Source organism: Pygoscelis adeliae, unplaced genomic scaffold (assembly GCF_000699105.1).
Source record: "Pygoscelis adeliae isolate BGI_AS28 unplaced genomic scaffold, ASM69910v1 Scaffold48, whole genome shotgun sequence".
NCBI classification, from domain to species: Eukaryota; Metazoa; Chordata; class Aves; order Sphenisciformes; family Spheniscidae; genus Pygoscelis; species Pygoscelis adeliae.
The window spans coordinates 6,678,300-6,698,481 of NW_008825618.1; the positions used below are offsets into that span (position 1 = coordinate 6,678,300).

At 37.8% G+C, this 20,182-nt stretch overlaps 1 protein-coding gene across 1 annotated transcript in view; it reads left to right on the forward strand.

Moving 5' to 3' along the window:
- Positions 1 to 20,182, forward strand: part of MYO16 (myosin XVI) — a 278,671-nt gene that overhangs the window by 143,851 nt on the left and 114,638 nt on the right. The window contains exons 13-15 of the mRNA XM_009333377.1: positions 8,859 to 8,964; positions 12,554 to 12,671; positions 19,975 to 20,122. Coding sequence (XP_009331652.1) covers positions 8,859 to 8,964; positions 12,554 to 12,671; positions 19,975 to 20,122 — 372 coding nt within the window. The remainder of the gene's footprint in view (positions 1 to 8,858; positions 8,965 to 12,553; positions 12,672 to 19,974; positions 20,123 to 20,182) is intronic.

Sequence of the window (20,182 nt, forward strand, 5' to 3'; positions counted from 1 at the left end):
TTGGAGCCGGCTGGCATTGGCTCTATCGGACATAGGGGAAGCTTCTAGCAGCTTCTGTCAGAAGCCACCCCTATAGCCCCTCTGCTACCAAAACCTTGCCACACAAACCCAATACACTGCCAGAGAAGAAACAAGTGATGGCAATATGTATAACTCTCATCTGAATTTTTCCTGAAAAGTTTGAGTTTGTTATTTTAAAAAACAGTAATTTCTTTATAGAAGTCTTTTATTTTATTTTCAGTACATTGAGCTACCCACAATATTTTCAAAAGGACCAGGAAGAATATTAGAAAATGTACCCTTATTCATGTTAATCCTATCATCTTGATCAAGCTTCATAGCTTGTTTATTTTGTGGAGATAAAGTTCATTTTCTATTAGCAATATTTTTCAGTTCATTTTTTTTCTGCCAAAGAGTAATTACAAAAGATACTTCCCATGAGTTTAGTGGCCATTAGTAATGATTCATGAATTACGCTGTTATTGGGCACATACTGTTGCTAATGAATTCTGCATGCAGCGTAACCCTCAATCATATTGTTTTTCTTAGTCTAGTCATTTTTCCTCCCACATTTTCCCAAGAGATGATAATGAAAAGAGATGAAGGCACCTGAAGTTGTCTGAGTTGGAACTTAGCTGCCTAAGTCCAAAGCTATGGTCTTGAAACCCTTGCTGAACTACCAGACTCTACTTTCTGACCTTAAAGTGCTACTTAAGGAGAGGTTCATAGTTTCTGGCAGGGTAGAGTCTTACAGCACTATTTATTTCATGCTTAAGCCTGACTGGGATCCAGGAATTTTATGTTTCTGTACCGAAGTCCCTTACAACAAGCTTTCTCAAAGCATTACTAATTCACATCACTGAGATCAGAATCTTTATAAATCATTCATTCATCCATGAGCAGTTGTGCTTATTGTATATGATGCTGCTCATAGCTATTGTCCTGTTCTCTCTTTCTCTCATATAACTTCCATCTGGTTTTTGTTCATTTGTTTTTACTGGTTTTCTTTCTTTAGCTGCTTCTCTCTAGTGATATATTTAGAGTAGAAGCCCTTCAGGGCCAGACCATTTCTATATTGTATCCTTAGCCAGATATGGTTGGAGTCTCCTGACTCCACACAAATGATTGTGATAATGTTAGCAATTAAGCATATGGAAGCAGAGACTCCACCCTTTTCTTTGGGAATAAACAACAGAGATTTGGCAGTGAGTGCTCCTGTGATCACAGAGAAAGGGTTTGTAGCTGCAGATCTACTGTGACTTCCCCCTGAGCACGAAATCAAGCTAATAAAAAGTCAGCACTTCTGTCATGAGTATGGCTGTTCTCAGAGTGATAAGCTACGTGCTATTTGCAGAAACAGCATGGGCTTGTGCCAGATGAAGAAAAATTCTCCCTTCTGTAGTGTCATCACCTAATATGTACCTTTTCTGTTTTCTGTGCCTAAAGACACTGTAGGTATGGAAGTATTCCCATCTTTCTGTAGCATACGGAGCTTGGTTTGTATCAGATAACCTTAAGAATGCTTAGTAGAAGGCAAGCTTTAAGACCAAAAGCAGTCGAAGAAAAGTTTCCAATGAGTGGTTAAAATATTAAAAAAAAAAAAAAAGAAAATCAACAAAATGATCTATCAAATGTGAAATATTCTTCCCTAGCAGCAAGATTTTTTTGTAAGGTGTTGTTCACACAGGAAACAGATTTAGCAAATCTTGAAGTTTCCTATTGGGGCTGCTTTGGAGAGTTGCCCAAAAAACTGAAGACACCAATTCACAAACAGCAAATATCCATCTCCAAGGTATTTCCTTACAGATCTGGAAGAATACTTCTGTCCCAATATATATCCTGGAGCTAACTTAGGAGCAGACCAGTCCTTTGCAGGGAAAATGAAGTGTTGAAAGTATCTTTTTCAAGTTTATTCTTTAATCTAAGGAAATCCATTGTTTTGCAACTTAAATTAGAAGGTATAGAGTGTTCAGGAATTTACTGCTCAGTTTAGTGGTCGAATTCCTTTGTCTTCTATTATGTGATTCCGTGAAAATGGTAATCTAGCATTGCCAAACTTGCTTTGCAGTACATGAGTTTGATTTTTGTCTCTCGTTGGTTGGACCTCTCTGACACATCAACTCTCTACTTTGTGTGCTCCCCTTGCTTCATGCAGGTTGACTGGCTCTCCCCAAGCAGCAAAGCAGACAATGTAAAAAAAAGTAACCCTTTTTTAGTCTTGTAAAATGAATCACCCATTACATAAAATATTATACATAAATATCAATGGCAAAATATTCCAATAACTGTACAACTGCAAGCAGATCATTTGCTTTGCAGAGGCTGTGTGTACTGTATGAATGTACAGAAGATAGAACAGGCAGTGGAACACTGAAGCATCTTCTGCAATGAGAAAGGAGCAGACAGTGCCCTATAATGTGTTAGGTTAACTACTCAAAGCTCCACTTATACTTCTGTCATTGCTCCATTCTTTATAAATTGCATGTAATTAGGAATATTTCTTGTAAAAATACCTATTAACCCCTAATTTATAAATTAAAGTTTATCATTTTCTGGTTTGACCTCTGCATTATGTTAAAAACCTTACACTTACAGAATGCAGATTTAACACAGATTTGAGATAGGGTTCTTAGTATAACATTATTACATACTGCTAGTGGAAGGAAACCCTCTGCAAACCTAGTGGCAACCCTTCTGTGTCAAAACTTTGTGTTTCCATGGTAAAAACACATACATCATCATGTTTGAAAGAAGTTTTAGAATTGCACTTTAGACTCTTGCAATTCTAGCAATGTTAAAGCACTTTATTTTGCAGAACATTCATAATGTCCCATTTAAACTGTGTGAAGCTGTCTTTTCATCTTCAAATTTAATAAAAATCTTACTACTCTTTCATTTTAATGTTGCCTGTTTCAATTTTCTTTGTGACTTTGGTCTTTTTCTGCTGCTGTCTATTCACCTAAACGTCATATTAAGTCTTTGCTACTGAATTGGTTAAAAAAGGAAAAAAAAAAAATCCATTTAAAGTGCTCAGGATGATCCGGATCAGTCTTTCCACCTTGTTTTTTTTTTCAGTCACTTCCCATCTAGTGAAGTGTTCTGTCACTGAAATAGAGTGTTTTACAACAGGAAAGTATTTGGCCAAATTATTGACGAGTGTACTACCAGTTATTCAGAATTACTTTTAGTTTATAGCAAGCCACCATCACTCATGTATGCTTAACACCAAGAGCTGACTTTGTATAAAATTTGTATGCAAGTTACAGAATAAAATAACATTATGTTATACTCTTAAATAGCCAATAGGTGGACTTCTCATAATTAACTTCCTTCTGACTGCATTTTGCTCCTGCTGTTCAGGATATGAAAATGCATTATGCACTGACAAGATAAGTGAGGAGCTGTCTAGGAAGCTTAAGTATAGTTTATAGACTTGTTAAAAGCTAAGGATCCTTAGTCAATCAAGCCAATGGTTTATGGGATGCTGATGGCTAATTTGGTGAATCAAAAAACCAATGAATATATCAAATAAAATGTTACAATTTTGTATATGTTAGCAGCCAGGAACATCAATATTCAATGGTTTTGTTGTGATACAAATCACATTTAAGCCAAATAATCTGGAATGAAGAGAAATCCTTGACTTTTAAAGTGGAATGCCTTGAAAGCTTTTGATTTCCTCAGTTTAGCATCACCACAGGCATTCTGTTCAAGTTAATAGTCTTTAATTTTTACATTATAATTCAATGTATTATAAGTGCAATGGGCTACTGCAGTACAGTTATAGATTCGAACATCCTATTTATAATAAAAAAATGTTTAGAAATACACTTTCCAGTTTAGTTTACTTTAGAAATATAATTTCCAACTAACATGCAGGGTTGTTCAGTTACAGGTATCACTACTGATGATACAAAACACGTGATTTTATATTTAGCAGTCTTGCTTGCACATATTTATTTCAAATCTAAAGACCTCAGTCATGGAGCAAGACCCAGTGTCTTGCTTATGTACTCTGCAAACTGAGAAGAAAGAAATTATTCTGGTCCCCCCAAAGTTTGCAAGCTTACTTTCTCTTCCCTAGCTATATCTTACTATCAGAGTGGGAATCTGGAGTACTAACACTCACAGTTTAGGGTGGTACAATAAGAGATTGGTTTCAGAAGTTCATACAAAACAGCATGCATATCTATGCTGATCTAAATCTTCCTTTAAAACTGGTGGAAATCTTATATGAACAAATTCTGTCAGAAGTTTTCCAGCGTTTCTGATTATAATTCAAGTACTGCAGGAGTAGGTTGTTTTGTTTGTTTTGTTAAGTATTCCTGGACTTCTGAATGCGGTACCTTTGGTCAGAACTGAAAATGAAATGCGGACAATAAAACCCTGTCACTTATATGATCTGAAGTGGCAGGTACATTGCTCCTTACATGTTTTATGTTTTGTCATATTTTTCCCCAAACAGATGATATATAGGATTTATTTACACTGGTATTTACACTTGCCAAACAGTAATGATCCAGTTATCTGAATTCATAAAGATATAGACAAACCTGGCTAATATGCAGAAATTGAGGGTAAGCAAGATGTACGTCTCAGTACTTGCAGGAATTAATTCTTAAAATCTTGCCTGGGGTTTGCTGTTTTTTGACTATTTTAGCTGGACTTCCTCGGCTAACTACTTCTATGTGATGGTTCTGTCTGTCCACCTCTAAGTCCCCCTCCACCCAATAACTTTTGAACCTGTTGGCCGCTAACAGCCATGGAGGTCTCAGAGCTGGGGTGGTCACACAGACTTTGTGGTTTTTGGGAGCTGTCACAGAGTCGGTTGTAACTCCAACCACAGCTATTCTGAAAGGGAACAGCCAGGCGGTTCGTGTGGACTGTCCCACAAGCACATGCTTAGCGCTGAGCTCGCCAGCGTGAGTGGTGCCCGTGGCCCAGCTAGGCTGGCACAAGGTAGCAGAAGAGCTGGATCATAATCCAAGTGCAGTGGATTTGCAGGGTGTAGCTTCTTTAGTTCCCCTGGTTGTAGAACATCTTGTGTTCTTTGCTTCACATGCCTTTGTATTTTCACACTTCAAATTGGACTTTTTCCTAACAATTTTAGTTTTGAATGGTTTATTTCAAAACAGAGTTTATTTTTTCTTATTATTCATATTATTTTAAGATACGGAGACTAGAGTTGTGATTGAGGTTGTATTAACAAAACATTAATAAAGAAATAGTAGGAACCAGGCCCTCCATCAGGTAGTTATATAGGAAAGTTAGAAAGCCAAAGGAGGAATAAAATGAGAAAGCTTAGCGGAACCTGCCCAAAGCCCATGGTGAGCATAGGCTTTCAAATTCTCTGTCCATTTTCCTTTCCCTTAGAGTACACTGTCTCTGCTGATTTCCTAATTTAACCTTCTTTATCTGTGAAACAAGCTGTCTTTGCTTTGCCTGTTTCATAATGCCTTCTAAGGAAGTTTTACTGTGGAAGAATGCTTTTCTGCTGCAATGCTAACTTATCCTCCACCTTGGTAAGGCAGACCGACCAAAAGTGATAAGAAGTCAACGTTCATACTGTAAATTACATTTTGAAAAACATAGTGATGAAGCAATTATTTAAAACAGAGAAGAGGAATTGCTCTCTAAGCAGAATTAAACTGTTAAAGCGAAGATATTGTGGACAATGGAGACGTTACAAAAAATTTTACTCCACCTCAAAGGAAATGGAACAAACAAGATCTGGTTCAAGGTGCCAAATTACTTTTTCATTGTTAAATTATTTATTGCCCCAAATGTTCCAAACAATTATATCAACAATTAAAACTTCACCTAACATGGCATTTCTTTCTCAGTGCTACAATCTATATTTCACTAGGAGTATACATATAACCCTTTGAAATGCACAGAACAACTAAATGACATTGTGTCTGTCTTTCAGCAACCAAGATCTAGTGAATTCCGACCCCTGAAATGAACTCTAGCAACCACTTTAGCCAACAAGCTCCCCTGACACTGCTGGACAAAATGTCAATCACTGTAAAATTAACAGTTGAGCTGAGAGTGTCAAATCTTTGTAACTGTGTCACTGCAATGTTTAGGAAACAGCAATCTTGGGAAGAAATATTCAAGAAGGGACAGAAACTGTCCACGTTGTGCACCCTTGCATGGTCCTGTGTTATCCGGGCCACAGTTAGCTTGCAGTGAAAAACAAAATATAGCCTTATTTAAAAAGTGAAACAAATTAATTGTTAAGTGGGGAAACTCATGGTGAACACTCCAGTTCCTTTGTTTAAGAAAGCATTTTTCTGGTTTTAATTGTAATTTGCATGCCTGCTTTGTAATACTCGAAAACAATCAAAGGCGCATCAAATGTTATTTTAGCATCCCTTCTGCCCACCCTCATCTCCCCAGTTTCTCCAGTTGTGAGAAAGTTTTTTTGAAAAATACCCCCACCCTGGTAATCCTGGAAAAGCCTTCTGTTAAAGAAGCTATTTTTGGCAGATGAAGTTGGACCTAAGCAAGCAAAATAATAAAATACTACAACACTTTGTTAAATATCAAGTCTTGTTCAGCGCTCAGAATGATACAAATATTTATCTGCTGGATATAAAGGGCAGTACACATTGGACAACTTGTGAGTTGTTACAAACTATGAATTATTTCAGATCTGATTTTCGAACATATATGAACACTTCTGCTTAGTGGCATCATCTGTAACTGTGACTGTACTAAACTTCAGAGATGTTTTAACTTCAGAGAAGTTCCTTAACAGCTGAAATAAGCGAAGAGCCGCTGTTGCTAATCTTGTTGGTAACCTGTGGTATAGTCATAGCAGGTTGCAGCTGTGATTTTGGATTAAGTATGTTGTGGAGGGACAAAATTATTTTCATCATTATGACACACAAGTGCCAGTGGAGTGTCCAATGTGAGTGGGCAGTAGGAGGCAGGGTGGGGGGCAATATATGTCTATCCGTAAGCTCGCTGACTTTCTGGACAATACAGGCATAAGATCAGTAATTTGCAAGAGTATGAAATGTCTCCATGGGAGGAGTATCACAGGACTAATGCCCTGTTTCACTTTTTTCTGTTCCTGTTAGTGGTAACAGGCAAAGGAACGTGGAATTTGGACACTACCATTATAAAGACAGAAGGCTAATGCTCCTTCTTAAGAACAGAGGCAGCATGGTACAATTAACATATGGAGAGCGAAGTCGTTAAGAGGGCAGAGATGCATGCAGATTTTAGAGGGTGACATCAAGTATCATCTGACTTTTGAAACTCTTTCAGAAAGTTAGAAGCTGAAGATCTGAGCAAGGGATAGTGCTCTTACGGAGAACCTCGTCAATCCTGTAGAGATACTAGTTTCATATTAGCTGTGACAGTGACCTTCTTGACTTCACATGATTTCTTTCATTGTAAGACCTGGTTTAAATATGGCTTTGTGACCTGTTATTTGAGGTCTTTGCATAACATATGTCCAGGTCGCAAACCTTTGCAGTCTTGGACCACAAACCTCCTACTGATGCCAATAGGAGTTTGAAGTCCTGGGTCAGACTCCAGCTCATTATAGAACATGGAGGACATAGATAAAAGCAGTTTGACACATCACATATAGTAATGAGACATCTGTCTTATCACCTAAGACTACAGTTTACCAGGTAAACAAATAAGATACTCACCAGAGCTGTGTGTATGTCCCATAAGAGTTGAATGAAAATGAATGGTGCAGAGATCCCATTCCTGCCTGAGTATGAAGACATTTTTGTCCTTCCCTCTTTTGTTTCTTCCTTTATTTAATTGATTTCTCCTTTGAAGTGAGATTTGAATAGATAAAGCAATGGCCAGACAGATACTATATTTTGCTGCCCTCTCATTTTCAGAAACTAAACTATACAGATAAAGACTGACCAACCAGCATGGCCGTCGTACTTGTGAAAAATCTAACTGGCTGTGGTAGAAACAGCCTTTTAAATTGGATCAAGCAGATAAATGAAGGAAGAGCATAAAATTACATTTTGTTTGGTTCAGTTGTCTATAAAGAAAGCAACTTCTTAGAATTCAAGTAAGAAATTCTTATATGAATTTCTTAATCAGGCTTCACTAACTTTATCCTTTCCATCTCTTTTGTTTCTTTCCCTTCCTTCTCCATGCTTAGAGTGCACCACTGAGTTTGCTTCCCTCCTCCAACCCTCCACTTTTCTGTTGTTTCTTCCTACCTTCGTTTTTCATATTGCCTTTTACCTTGTTTTCTTTGCTCATTTTCCCCCTCAGAGATTCTCATTCTTTGGAATATTTATTCCACATCATGAACAAGAAATTAAGTGAAACAGGATCACTGAAGTCAGAGTGTATTGCACTGCAGAAACTGGGCAGGTTGTAAAATCAATCATCTTTTTCTTTTCCTTCCTGTTCCTTTCCTATTTCCTTTACCTTCTTCTTGTTGTATTCTACACTTTCCTTTCCTTCTGACTTCCATCATTACCACAGTAGTATTTCCCCGTCTGCAAAGAGAACCAGGCAGCATTAGCAGGCTCCTTTGCTGGACAGAAGATAAAGGAGGAGATAAAATCTGTGCTATAAATACCCTCAAAATTACTTGAAAGCTTTAGATTTGATTGGCTTGGCTTGTGGTACAAGACAATATAGCTTGACAGCTCTGACAGCCCTCATAAACATAGACAGCCAGTCGATCTCCTACGTTCTGTTCTTTATTATTTGCCATCCATAAACCTTCTGTTACTTGAAATGAAAGTTTGACTGAGATATCTTAAATCCATTCAAACAGAGCTAGCAGAGAATATAAATAACATATCAAATGTGAAAATAACAATGATTCCCCTCTATCTTTCTTGCCTGTCATCTTGCAGTGGAGAAAGTGGTTCTGGGAAGTCTGAAGCCTGCAAACAGATAGTGAAGCACCTCACTTGCAGAGCCAGCTCCAGCAGAAATACCTTTGATACAAAGATAAAGCATGTAAGTAGCATTCTGATCACTGGGTAGTGAGTAGAACAAAGCAAAAATCTGGCCTCTTGGATAGGCAAAGGCATTTGAACTGTAAGGAAAAAAGCATCTGCTGTGCAGAAGTTCATAAAGGGTTTGTTTTCACCATTGAAGTCAAAGGAGGTTTCTTTCCCTGAATTGACCTGAATGGGAACAGGATTAAGCTCACATTGATGTGATGAGAGGAAACCAAAAAGTGGAGGCCAGTTTTGTTTCTATATGTTTTGGTGACTTCGGAAAGCAGTGCTTCAGTGAATAGGAAACACTTGTGTGATAAGGTACTGTCTCCTAAATGTGTACTAATTGCCTTCAGTAAATAAATAAATTTATCTGTATGGTTGCGGTGGTGCTTCTCTGGATGGTATAAGAAGTGCTGAGGCATCTGAAGTAGTAGTATATAAGACAGAAACTGGAAAGTTACAGGAAAACTGTAAGGACTGAACAAAGTTATATGGCCCAATATTTGTAGACTAAATATATTTATGACATAGGCAAGAGTTCTGAGTATTTGCTTAGTCATATTGAATTCCCACAGCAGAACCAAATTCTGCCCAAGGCATAACATGAAATCATGAGAACCTGCTTCACGTATCAGATGAATTTGTCTCCTTTCTAGTACATTGTAAATGTAAAGTTTTCATTTGACTGAACATTGCAACTTGTCTTTCATTGTTACAGCTGTAACACTACTGTAAAGGTTCATACTGACATTTTAAATTATGCTGAACCCTAGATTGCCAATTCAAATTCTTTCAAAAAATTGCCTTTCCTGATGAAACTTCTCATCTGAGATCCCAGCTCAGAGACAGATTTACATGGAACGTTTTAGCACAGTCTGCATTGTCATAACTCAGTTCTGAGTTTCATACTTAAAAAAAAAAAAAAAAGTTTAGACTCTTTCACCCACTCTGGTGACCTTCCTCTGCAGCACTTACAGTCAACCCAAGATACTTTTTTTTTTAGGTTTCACTTGCCACATGCATGATATGCAACAGAACTCTAGAATCGTTCATTGTGGTTTTTTTTAATAGGATCACATGCATCATTCAAAACACACTGCTTTCTTCCTGAATTTTGTATGATCCGGTCCAGAAAGATGATAACATAGTGTCAGAAGTACAGCTGACACTAACAGACAACCTACAAATCAGGATTATTGGGATGTGGGAAAGGCTACAGGTACACTGGTTCATATTTTGTACATTCCAGCTGATAAGGTAATAAAAGTCCTATGGATTTTGGGTGGATTTTAGAAAACAGTGTTACATTTGTGTTTTTTGAAGACATTAAAAAGCCTGATGACACTGAAAACATTGCAACTGAATAAGCTGTGGCTTTACTTTACTTCGTGTAGTCATACAATTGCCATGTTAAAGTGTTTTTCACAGTGCTGTCTGATTCATTGATGGTGTTCCTAAACTGATGCAGTTAATCTAGGTTTCACGTGACAACGTTAAGAATACTCTTGTTATTTTGTCACCTTTTTTGATTTAAATTTTAAAGTCTAGTGTTGCACTAATACCCTTATATAGTGACAGGACACTTACTTTATTTTAAACCCAGGAGCCCTACAAGTGATATATTTCTACCATGTATTTTTTCATTTACTACCTACACAGGTTTACTTACAATTTTGAACTGCTCAGACCATAGGTGTTATTCAAGTAGAACTGCAAAATTCAGGTCAGATCCTCCAAGTCCTTTTCTTTCCTAAAGTTCAGGTTAAGTAATGAGTAGAACTAAGTAAATAAGTAACTTTGTGAATAGGTAACAGAAACCTCTGTGTTTTGGGTACAAATATGGCAGCAGTGGGAATCAAGAAGTGTGGGAAGTAGTCTTGACTCTGCTGCAATTTGTCTCCTGACCACAGGAAAATTCCCAGGGACAGCCATCATGATCCAGTGCAAATGGAATAAGATGCTGTCCTCGGTTAAGAAGAGGAATCAATGTGGGAGGGGGCTGACCAGGCCTAACTTTCTCCATCTAAAAATTAATTAACTTTGTAGACTACTTTAACCTACTCTACTCTAGGTAGTAAACTGAACATCAATCCCTAACATGCAGTTGTTACCCTGCTCCCTGACATGGTTTAAATCCCTAACAGGTCCTCTTGCCACAGTTCAGAGGACAGCATGTGCCAGGGAGCATTCACAACAGTATGTCCACCCTGTCCTGCAAAAGAGGAGGTAGATGTCCAAATGTGAACCTTAGCATGCCACTTGCCATAGAGGATAGAGAGTCCTGCTCCTGTTTAGTTTAATAGTACAGATGTAGCCATATGTGCAATGAGCCTTAGTCAATGTGGGCAGAAGAGAATCGTCACATACTAAGAAAAATGAGTTGCCGTTTGCTTATAGAAAGATCCTTTGTGACTAGCTTAGATGGGACTTCAGACAGTGAAGGTAGATGTAGCAGATCCCACCCATGGGGAATCAAGTAGAGATTCTGGTTTAATTGCCTTTTAAGGTGCTTTAATGAAGACAGTAGCCTGAATTCATTCCAATGCTGCAGTTGCATAGCACCATTAAAGTTAATAAAGCTGCACAGGTTAAACGAAGTGCTGAATTAGCTTAATGAGCAAATACATCCCAAACAACACTACTGGAGTGGAACCAAAACTAGGCTGACTAGTTTTCTGCTGCCACCTACTGCACAAATAGCTGGTTTAATTAATAATTCTGAAGGGTCTGATTTTTAGAGCTTCTGTCTGTGATTGGAGCCACACGTTATCTGTGCCACTCCACAGCCCTCTTCCCTCCTACCTCTCCCCATCTAGGTCATCCAGCTTCAGCAAACCATGGTTATATCAGACCAAGAGTGTATTGAGGCCACCTTGCAATCGATTTCTTAGGATGCAAAAGAGGAAAGTGCTGAAGGGAATCCATTTAGTGTAAGAAATTAATTAAACACAAAAAAGGTAAATACAGAGAAAACATGGAATAAAGATGGCATATTTAATCCTTTTTGTTATTTTTAAAATTTTTAATTTTTTAAAAATAACTGCTGTGACCATGAAGATGTAACATGGAAATGCATTAGTGAGAGATGCCATAAAAAAGTCAGAATCTATTTTTTTCCTCACTTCTTCACTAGTATAATGTTGAAGTAATTCTATTTGGAATCAATAATTTATGCCATTTCTGGCATCATATAAAGCTTGTAAATTCCTTTGGCTGGTTATTAGTATCAACTGACTGTAACTTTACAAACATAGCTGCCTTCAAAGATTCTAATCTTTTTGCTAAGCATGCCAGCTCTGGGCATGTGACTCCAGTTACTTGTATCCAAACTACCTGTAAGGACACAACTCAAGTGCAAGCCATTGTCTTCCCCTCCCATTTACAACTTCCGCTATTCTGACAGCATTTTTTTTTTCTTTTGAGCTATCTTACTTTAATTTCTATTTAGAAAAAAACTTTCAAGGAATTTGTTAAATTCCAAGCTGAAAAACGGTTTTTGGGGTTTTTTTTCTCCAGTTATTGATCACGAGCCAACCTCACTGATGTTTATTTAAATATCTTCCTGTTTATTTCCTTTCTTATTCTTTACCATTGTCTTGCAGGTAAACTGTATCTTGGAGGCCTTTGGACATGCTAAGACACCCTTGAATGATTTTTCCAGCTGTTTTATAAAATATTTTGAGCTACAGTTTTGCGAGAAGAAAAAAACATTAATAGCGGGTAAGTACCATTTAATCTGTTTATTTTGATATCACCCACAGACTAGTAGATCAGGGATCCCAGTGTGCCACGCACAGAGTTGGGCATCAATGGCCTTAAAGTATGTGCAAGAGGCAAGGGGGGTTTACGGAGTGTCAGAGGAACATGTTTAATAGCATGTGACTTCACAGCTTATCAAGAGTAGTGCGCGGTATTAAGAGGGCGAGCCCTGTTCTGTGCAACCACTAGGTGGCAGGGAAAGACAAGAAAAAAAATTAACACCACTTGCATTTCCCAGGAAATGCCATTTCCCTTTATACCCGAGATTAGCAAACTGTGACAGCTGTGTATCGCGTTACTGTGAAATAAAAGTAACAAAGAGATTACTTTTTGCATTCATATCTAATATTGGATTGGGTATGTTGAGTATCCCTTAAATAAGTGATAAACTCATCTGTTTAGGGCAAACAAAATACAAATGTACTCTGTAATACTGAAATTAGAAGTAATTTATTATAGCTTTGAGCTTCTTATAAAGGAACTAGGAATCATACTGATGTTTTTTCTCATTAGAGGTAAGGTAGTGTGGAATTCGTGCCTGCTTTCAGAGTAAGCGGGAGTCTGCTAATCCCCAGTAAGCGTTCATTAGTGAAAAAAAATGAATATTGGGCAAAACTTCAGTTTGATTCTGAAAACTCTGATCTTTGGAGGCAGTCAGGGAAAGGCTTCGTTGCTGGTCTGCATAGGTCATCATAAAGTTACTCTGTGCTAAAGCGAGAGGTGTGTGCAGAAATAGCTGTACACAGACAGTTCCTACTTGCACTGATCTTTCTGGATGGAAAATCTGTGTGGTGAGACATGCTTTTGATCCAAGTAAATTAGATCCCATTGGATAAACATTTCCAAAACTACTCATTTTTTATCATCTTAAATGTGTTTATGCTTTCAGAAGAGTTTCCTAAAAATATTCTTTGGAAATATTTCATAGTGGGAATTACAATTCATTTTCTTGAGAGAGTTCACTGTACCCTACCAAATATGACAGTTTCTTCAGTGAAAATGTCACTGTGTTGGAAATTACTATCACTTTTTTCTGGTTTGTTTTACAATAAATATAGGATATTTGTAAAGAAAATGTAAAACTAAAAAGTGTGATTTTTGTTTTTCATTTATGAGCTCTTGTGGGAGGAATATAAAGAAAGTGATGTCAACTTTAGAATGGACTATATAGCATCTGAATTGGGGTCGTAAAAATAAAGTTCAATCCCTAAAATTAACATTTTATAAATCCTTTGTATTGTATATATTTAATTTGAGCGTATTTAGTTATCACAATTACATTGCGTGCACGCCTTTTCTTTTTTTGTTACACACACAGAGCACAAACACAAACAGATGAAAATGATACTAATTTTGAAAAGTCAAGCATATGAACATTAGGAAATGCCAGAATTGAAGTTGTCTGAGATACTCTTGGGTTGCCTTGCGCATACAAATTTAATGCTGTTGTTTTTCTACCCCTCCCTCCCTCCCCAGCTTCATTCAGTGCAGAGAATGGACTATATTTCTTCAGTGATCTGCTACTAAATAGTTTGTTTTCCCTTCATTGATTCATGTGTGGCTTGTGCCATTTTATTCTGCTCTAAAAACAGAATGCTAGTTTTTCTGTGGATTTTCTATGTTGTTCATCAACATTTTTCACTGTATGAGCATTTCAGAAACATAAATGGCTTCATTTTCACAGTACTTCTGACCTAAGGTTGGGTCATTCAGTTCCTCAGATGAGGAACGGAAGCCTCAAGGCCATGTGTTCCCACAGTTTTTGGGTGCCTTGCTTGAGGTTGCCAGGACTTGAGTTTTCAAGCAGCTTCACCCAGACTTGCCAGTTTAATTCACAGCCCTTGTCTGTGAATGATGTAAATGTGGAATCAGTTAACCACGCTCTCGTGTCAGTTTGCTGGTACATTAATGCTGTGTTTTTATCACTTTCAAGCCATAGGCATTAAATGAGAAAATCTAGGGGTAGTCAAGTCCATTAACAAATATAAACAAATTACTTATCTGCCTTACTATTCCCCAAATATTTAGGAATTTGATCAATTGCTCTTACCAAATCTAAGGTAGTCAAAAGTTCTGTAATTTAGAGTCAAGAATGAGAAGCCCCAGTACAGCAGTGAAAGTGTTTTTTATATTTTTGTAAGGTGCAGTTGTTCATGCTGTTTGATTTGCATTGTAGATGTTGCCTTTTCTAGGCCACTGCTAAGCATCACTTCTGAATGAAATTGTCCCAGATTTACACCACCGTAAATGAGAAAAGAATCAGGCATGTTGTCTTTGGCTGGTTTAAATCCCACCCAGTGATACTCTGTATCTATTTGCAAGATCATTTGCAGCAGTATTTACCGTCTTGCACTGTTTAAACATGAATGAAAAATGTAAATATGCAGAGCACCTGATTCTGCTGAGACATGACTTTGTAACTCGTTGAGGCAAACTGGGCTAAATATGTCTGGTTTGTAAACAAAAATCCAAGCGACACTAGACTGCCTCCCTCAAAGGGTTTAGGTTGTTTGAACTCCTTAACAGACAGATCTTAAGGGTGGAGATCCAGAACAATTTACTAAGGAAAGGGCATGCAAAGTACATGTGTTCATTTTTATTATAGAGGGCAAGCTCGAGGTAGCATTCCTTGTATTTTGAGTGGACATCGGTGAAGTTTGTGACAGCTTGTTGTTAATGCTGAAGTTCTTTTATGCTTAGACCCTGGAAATGCTCCGACTTTTGTCACATAATGTTTATTCTTATAGCAGAAAGTCCAATATAGCTAAATAACAGAAACGGCCATAATTTTCATCTATAGGCTTGATTCAGTCTTTCTCATAAACTGGATCTTTGCCATGAAGTTTTGAAAACAAGGATGGAGCTCTTGAGCGTGGTCCTACTCAAAGCCAATACAGATATCTGTAGAGGTTTTATGTGTCTTCTCTGACTCTTGTTTCTGATGAGGCATGCTGTGATGTTGGGTTCCAATGGGAGTTTTTCTGTAACAAGTGGCTTTGTGGTCAGGTACCTTTCATTACTTTAGTCCAATCAAACAAGTGGAGAAGGTATAACCCAGATTAAGTCATTGTTCTTTGTGACAGAATTAGATAAGGAAGTGGGAACTAGTAAAAAGTCTTACATCAGAACAAATACGGAATAAACTACAGGCCAGTGATTTCATTAAGTTTCTAAAATAAATTCATACTTAACAGAACTCAAAGACTGATCTTCTGCCAAAAAATCATAATCATTCATATACGATGATTCACACCCACTGCATAGTAATAAAAGACTGATTATTTATTTATTTCCAGAAGTAAAATTGCTGCATTTTATTTTTATTTGGAAAGGGAGAGAGTAAATGGTCTTTCAGGTACGTTGACATAATTCCTAAGATGAAAGGTAAGGCTTCTGTCAGTATCCTCAAATTACTAAAAAAGAAGGTTAGGAAGAGAAAATCAAGCAAACTTAATCTCCAGATTTTCCTGCCTTGCTTTTCAGGCCTTGCTTTTCTCAGTCTTCACTTTTTGAAAAGCAAGGCCTGATTTTTTTTTTTTTTAAGTTGCACTGAAATGGAAGGATCTGATTTGATTTGTAAAAAGAAGCCGAATGCATATTTGCCTGTGTGTGTTACAAAAATTTTTTTATCAATAAAAAGTTTCAGACATGAATTTCCTTTTTTGGTATAAGAAAGACTGGACCCAGTTTGTACTGTGTTGCAGCTCTGAACTTCCAAATGTTATTTTGTCTTTAGCAATAGCTGTGTTTAGGACAGCATGGTTTTTGAGAAAGAGCAATGTAGTTTCAAAGAATGCGTAGCTGGAAGAAAGATTTCACTGGCCACACTTTCAATACAGACTCCACTTGCTGACTTTGTAGCTGCTCAGTAGGTCAAGTGATCTGTTAAAGGAAGTACAAATTTCCTTGTCCACAGTTAACATTGCACAAAAATGGCAGACTTTGCTCTGGAACTCTTTTATTATTTTTCCCTTTTATTTCACACATAGATTAACGAACATATCATTTCACTTTGTAGAAAATCATGTTACCATGATAGTTTTCTTTATGAGTTACTTTAGCTCCATTAAGATGGTGCTGTGTTTGATTCTTGCTGATCAGAAGCTCAACTTTTCTTAACAGCTCTTCCCATTGCTGGAGGTGCTAACTGAGATGAACTGGATTTAGCCTTATTAAAGTGGGTGACTTGAAGTACCTGAAAAGGGCTGAATTAATTGTCATCTAAATAAGTGGTGTTGCCCGTCATCAAAGTTAAATGTATTAATTAATCAGATAGATGACCTCCAGTAACATTTTTCTTGCTTTTACTAATCAATGAATGTTAAAAACACCTGAGTGATAGTTACGAAAGCCTTAGTGAAGATCATTGCACACAAAAAAAGTGATTAAAGATTAGTAATGACCTCCTTTCAAATTAATTGATGGTAGGGTTAGTTTTACTGAGAAATAAGTTACAAGCACAATAAAAGATGGAAATCATCCTTCAGGTTCGTCTATTCTGTTTTACCCTGTAGGAATGGCAGCCAGATAATGATTGATTCTGATGAAAGTGTGTGTCTGGGCCAGTCCTGCCATGATAGGTTAAGATTGCATTGCTTCAATTTGCAGTATGCTGCGAAGTTACTGGAGCCAGAAACATGTCCTGCTACCAGCTTAATGATTTCCCAAGTGTGCCCTCTTACTTCCAGCACAGTTCTTTTTTTCGTAATGTAGCAACAGAGAGGGCTAGATGGGTGATACACCATTTCTCATAATATAGGTTCCATAATAGCAAGAGTTCACTTCTACTTTTTGTAGGATGATTAAATGGGCCAGAGCATGTCTCCTTGGTTCAGCAAGTCAGCCGTACAACTCTCCTCTGTCAGTCCTACTGTCTCTTCTGTAGCTAGAATCCCAGGCATGGTTTTGGTTGCCAGTACATGTGTCAGGCCATGCTTGTGCTGTTAAATAAAAGAAAGGGTGGAAGATGCCCCTGGGTAGTGTACCGGTGACCTTCCATACTGCTTAACTGGGATGTGTCTGGGATGGTTTGGCCTGTGCAGAGTAGCACGTTGTGAGGCCGTGCATAGTTATACTTAGTTCAGGGACAGCACTTAACTGCTGAGACTTTTCTCAAAACAATATATTCAACGTTCACCGATTTTGTTTCCCTCCACTCTATACTGTCTTTCAACAATATTCTCACAGGCTGCATTTCTGTGTGTTCATACACACAACTTCAAGTAACTTCAAGTTTGTTGTGTTTAATTTAACAGTATAGACAGAAACTTAGAGCTCTCCAAAAGATAGGAAAATACTTAGGTGAAATTTAAAATATAATTACCAGACAAACACAGATGGTATAGCAATAACCAAGCTAGCTCTGAATGAGCTACTGTGGATATTAACAGATGTATGGTGGCAGGAGCATGACATTCTGGCTTCTAGCCTAGCCATTAGGCTAATGCAACTACCGTGCTTCTGATACACACTCACACACGGAGATCTAACCTTCATAGCTTTGCTCAGCATTGCATTGGGTGATACCTTTGAGTCCAAAACTGATTCTGAAAATACTGTTTCAACTATCCCCATCTTTAGAAGTCTTTAAACTCCCACTCTGCCTTCAATCTTCAGGTCTCTCAGGCACCTGAAGTTGTGCTTCTGCTTGTGCCTAGAAATGCAACAGTTTTGACTGCACTGAATAACTCAGTGCTGTTTTATGCTTAATCCCAGCTTGCTTCAAGTAAGTTAAAAAAAAATTCTAAAAAAACATGAGTGGCTCAAAAACGGTATGTGTTTAGAGAACATACTTACTGTGCTACAGGATGCACGTACCAGTATTTTCTATCACTGAATGTTCACGAACTACTTCCAGTTCATAAAGGAAGGAGTCTTAGAGGAGTTGATTGTCATCCAGACTATGGGAAGCTATGGTTTAATATCCTCCTCTGCTTACAGGGTTTCAAAAATATAGCTCCTCCATTGCTGAGAAGTGCACCTTATCCTCTAAACTCAACAGTCTTTTCCAGGCCAAGGATGCTCGCTAAGACCCTGTGAAAGCTCTGCCATATTGCAGAGATTGAAAGGGGTAAAGCTGCAACAGAATGTACTGCATCCTAGTGGTGGGGGTGCTCAGCTGCGTGTGAAGGGACATGCTTCTGGTCTTTGCACCACAGCTAGTATTTAAGCAATGATGAGATAAAGTGTACAAACAGTGGGTAAATGGGAACTGGAATCAGGTCCTCGCTCACAGGGAGGGCCCCGACCTCTAGCTACAGTTAGGCGTTCCCTTGTTCTCTTTAGCCTTCTGCATCTGGAACTGCATGGTGGTGTACACTTAGTGGAGGGCTGAAGAGTAGTCTGCCCAAAACCGTGAATGTCCCTCTGTCTCTTCACAAATACGTCTAAAATACCTGTAATTTGGTGAAGCAGGTGAATGGATCTGAGGGTCCAATATTTCCTCTGCTTCTGTGCTTTGCCTCTTTCAGAACCTTAGTGGGCCTCAGATTGTGTGTGATCCTGTAATCAGCATTTCTGTAGGCAAATCGTGGTCAGGTTCGTCCTCCTTCACCTTCTTCCCAGATGTGCTGATTCACATGGCTTCTTATTTGGCCAGCTCATCATAACCCTTCTGAGATGCCCGTGTTTCCCCAGGCACAGGTTAGTGAGCTTGTTGATGACGAGTTCTGCAGAGGATTTGTCTCTTTGTAGCCCTCTAGAAGTAGCCATCTAGAAGTTAGGTGGTTAATCTAAACTATTAATCTGAGCGTTCCTGATTGCTCACAGAGAAAGAGGAAATGGTTCCAAGGGCAGTTTTTCCAAGATGTCTTGAATCTCTCTTGCATCTTTCTCTCTCCATTAAGAAGGAGCTTAGAACAGATGTCAGTGCTCAGATGGCTATGCTTCAGTGAGATGGCTAACAGCTTGTCTCTTAGAAAGTCTTCCCAAATATGACAACTGGTTCCTCAAATAAGTAAAACAGAGTACAAATCAACATCGTTATCTTTAAAATTAAGTAAGTAATTTTAAAGGTAATGTAAGACAGTAAGTAAGTAAGGTAAGACATTTGTTCCACTAATTTTAATGGAATGAGGGGTTTATATGTGATTTATATAGAAAACCATGGTAGAATGAATGGTAATGTTTTTGATATCATGCTCACCTCAGACTGTTTTATAAGAAACATTGTTTATTCTTAGTGTTGCAATGGTGAATGGTTTAAAATTTTTAAGTTTAGAACAATCAGTATAATGATGAATTTATTTGTTTGTTTCTCAATCAGCTAGGATTTATACATACATGTTGGAGAAGTCTCGTGTCATTATGCAACCTCTCAAACAGAGTAATTTTCATGTTTTTTACTTGATGATGGATGGGCTGTCTGCTGAAGAAAAATACACCCTGTACCTCAGTAATTTGTCTGCACACAGGTAGGAAAATAACTTTATATTTAGTATTAATATCTTTCTTATTTTAGTGCCTCTTTGCTG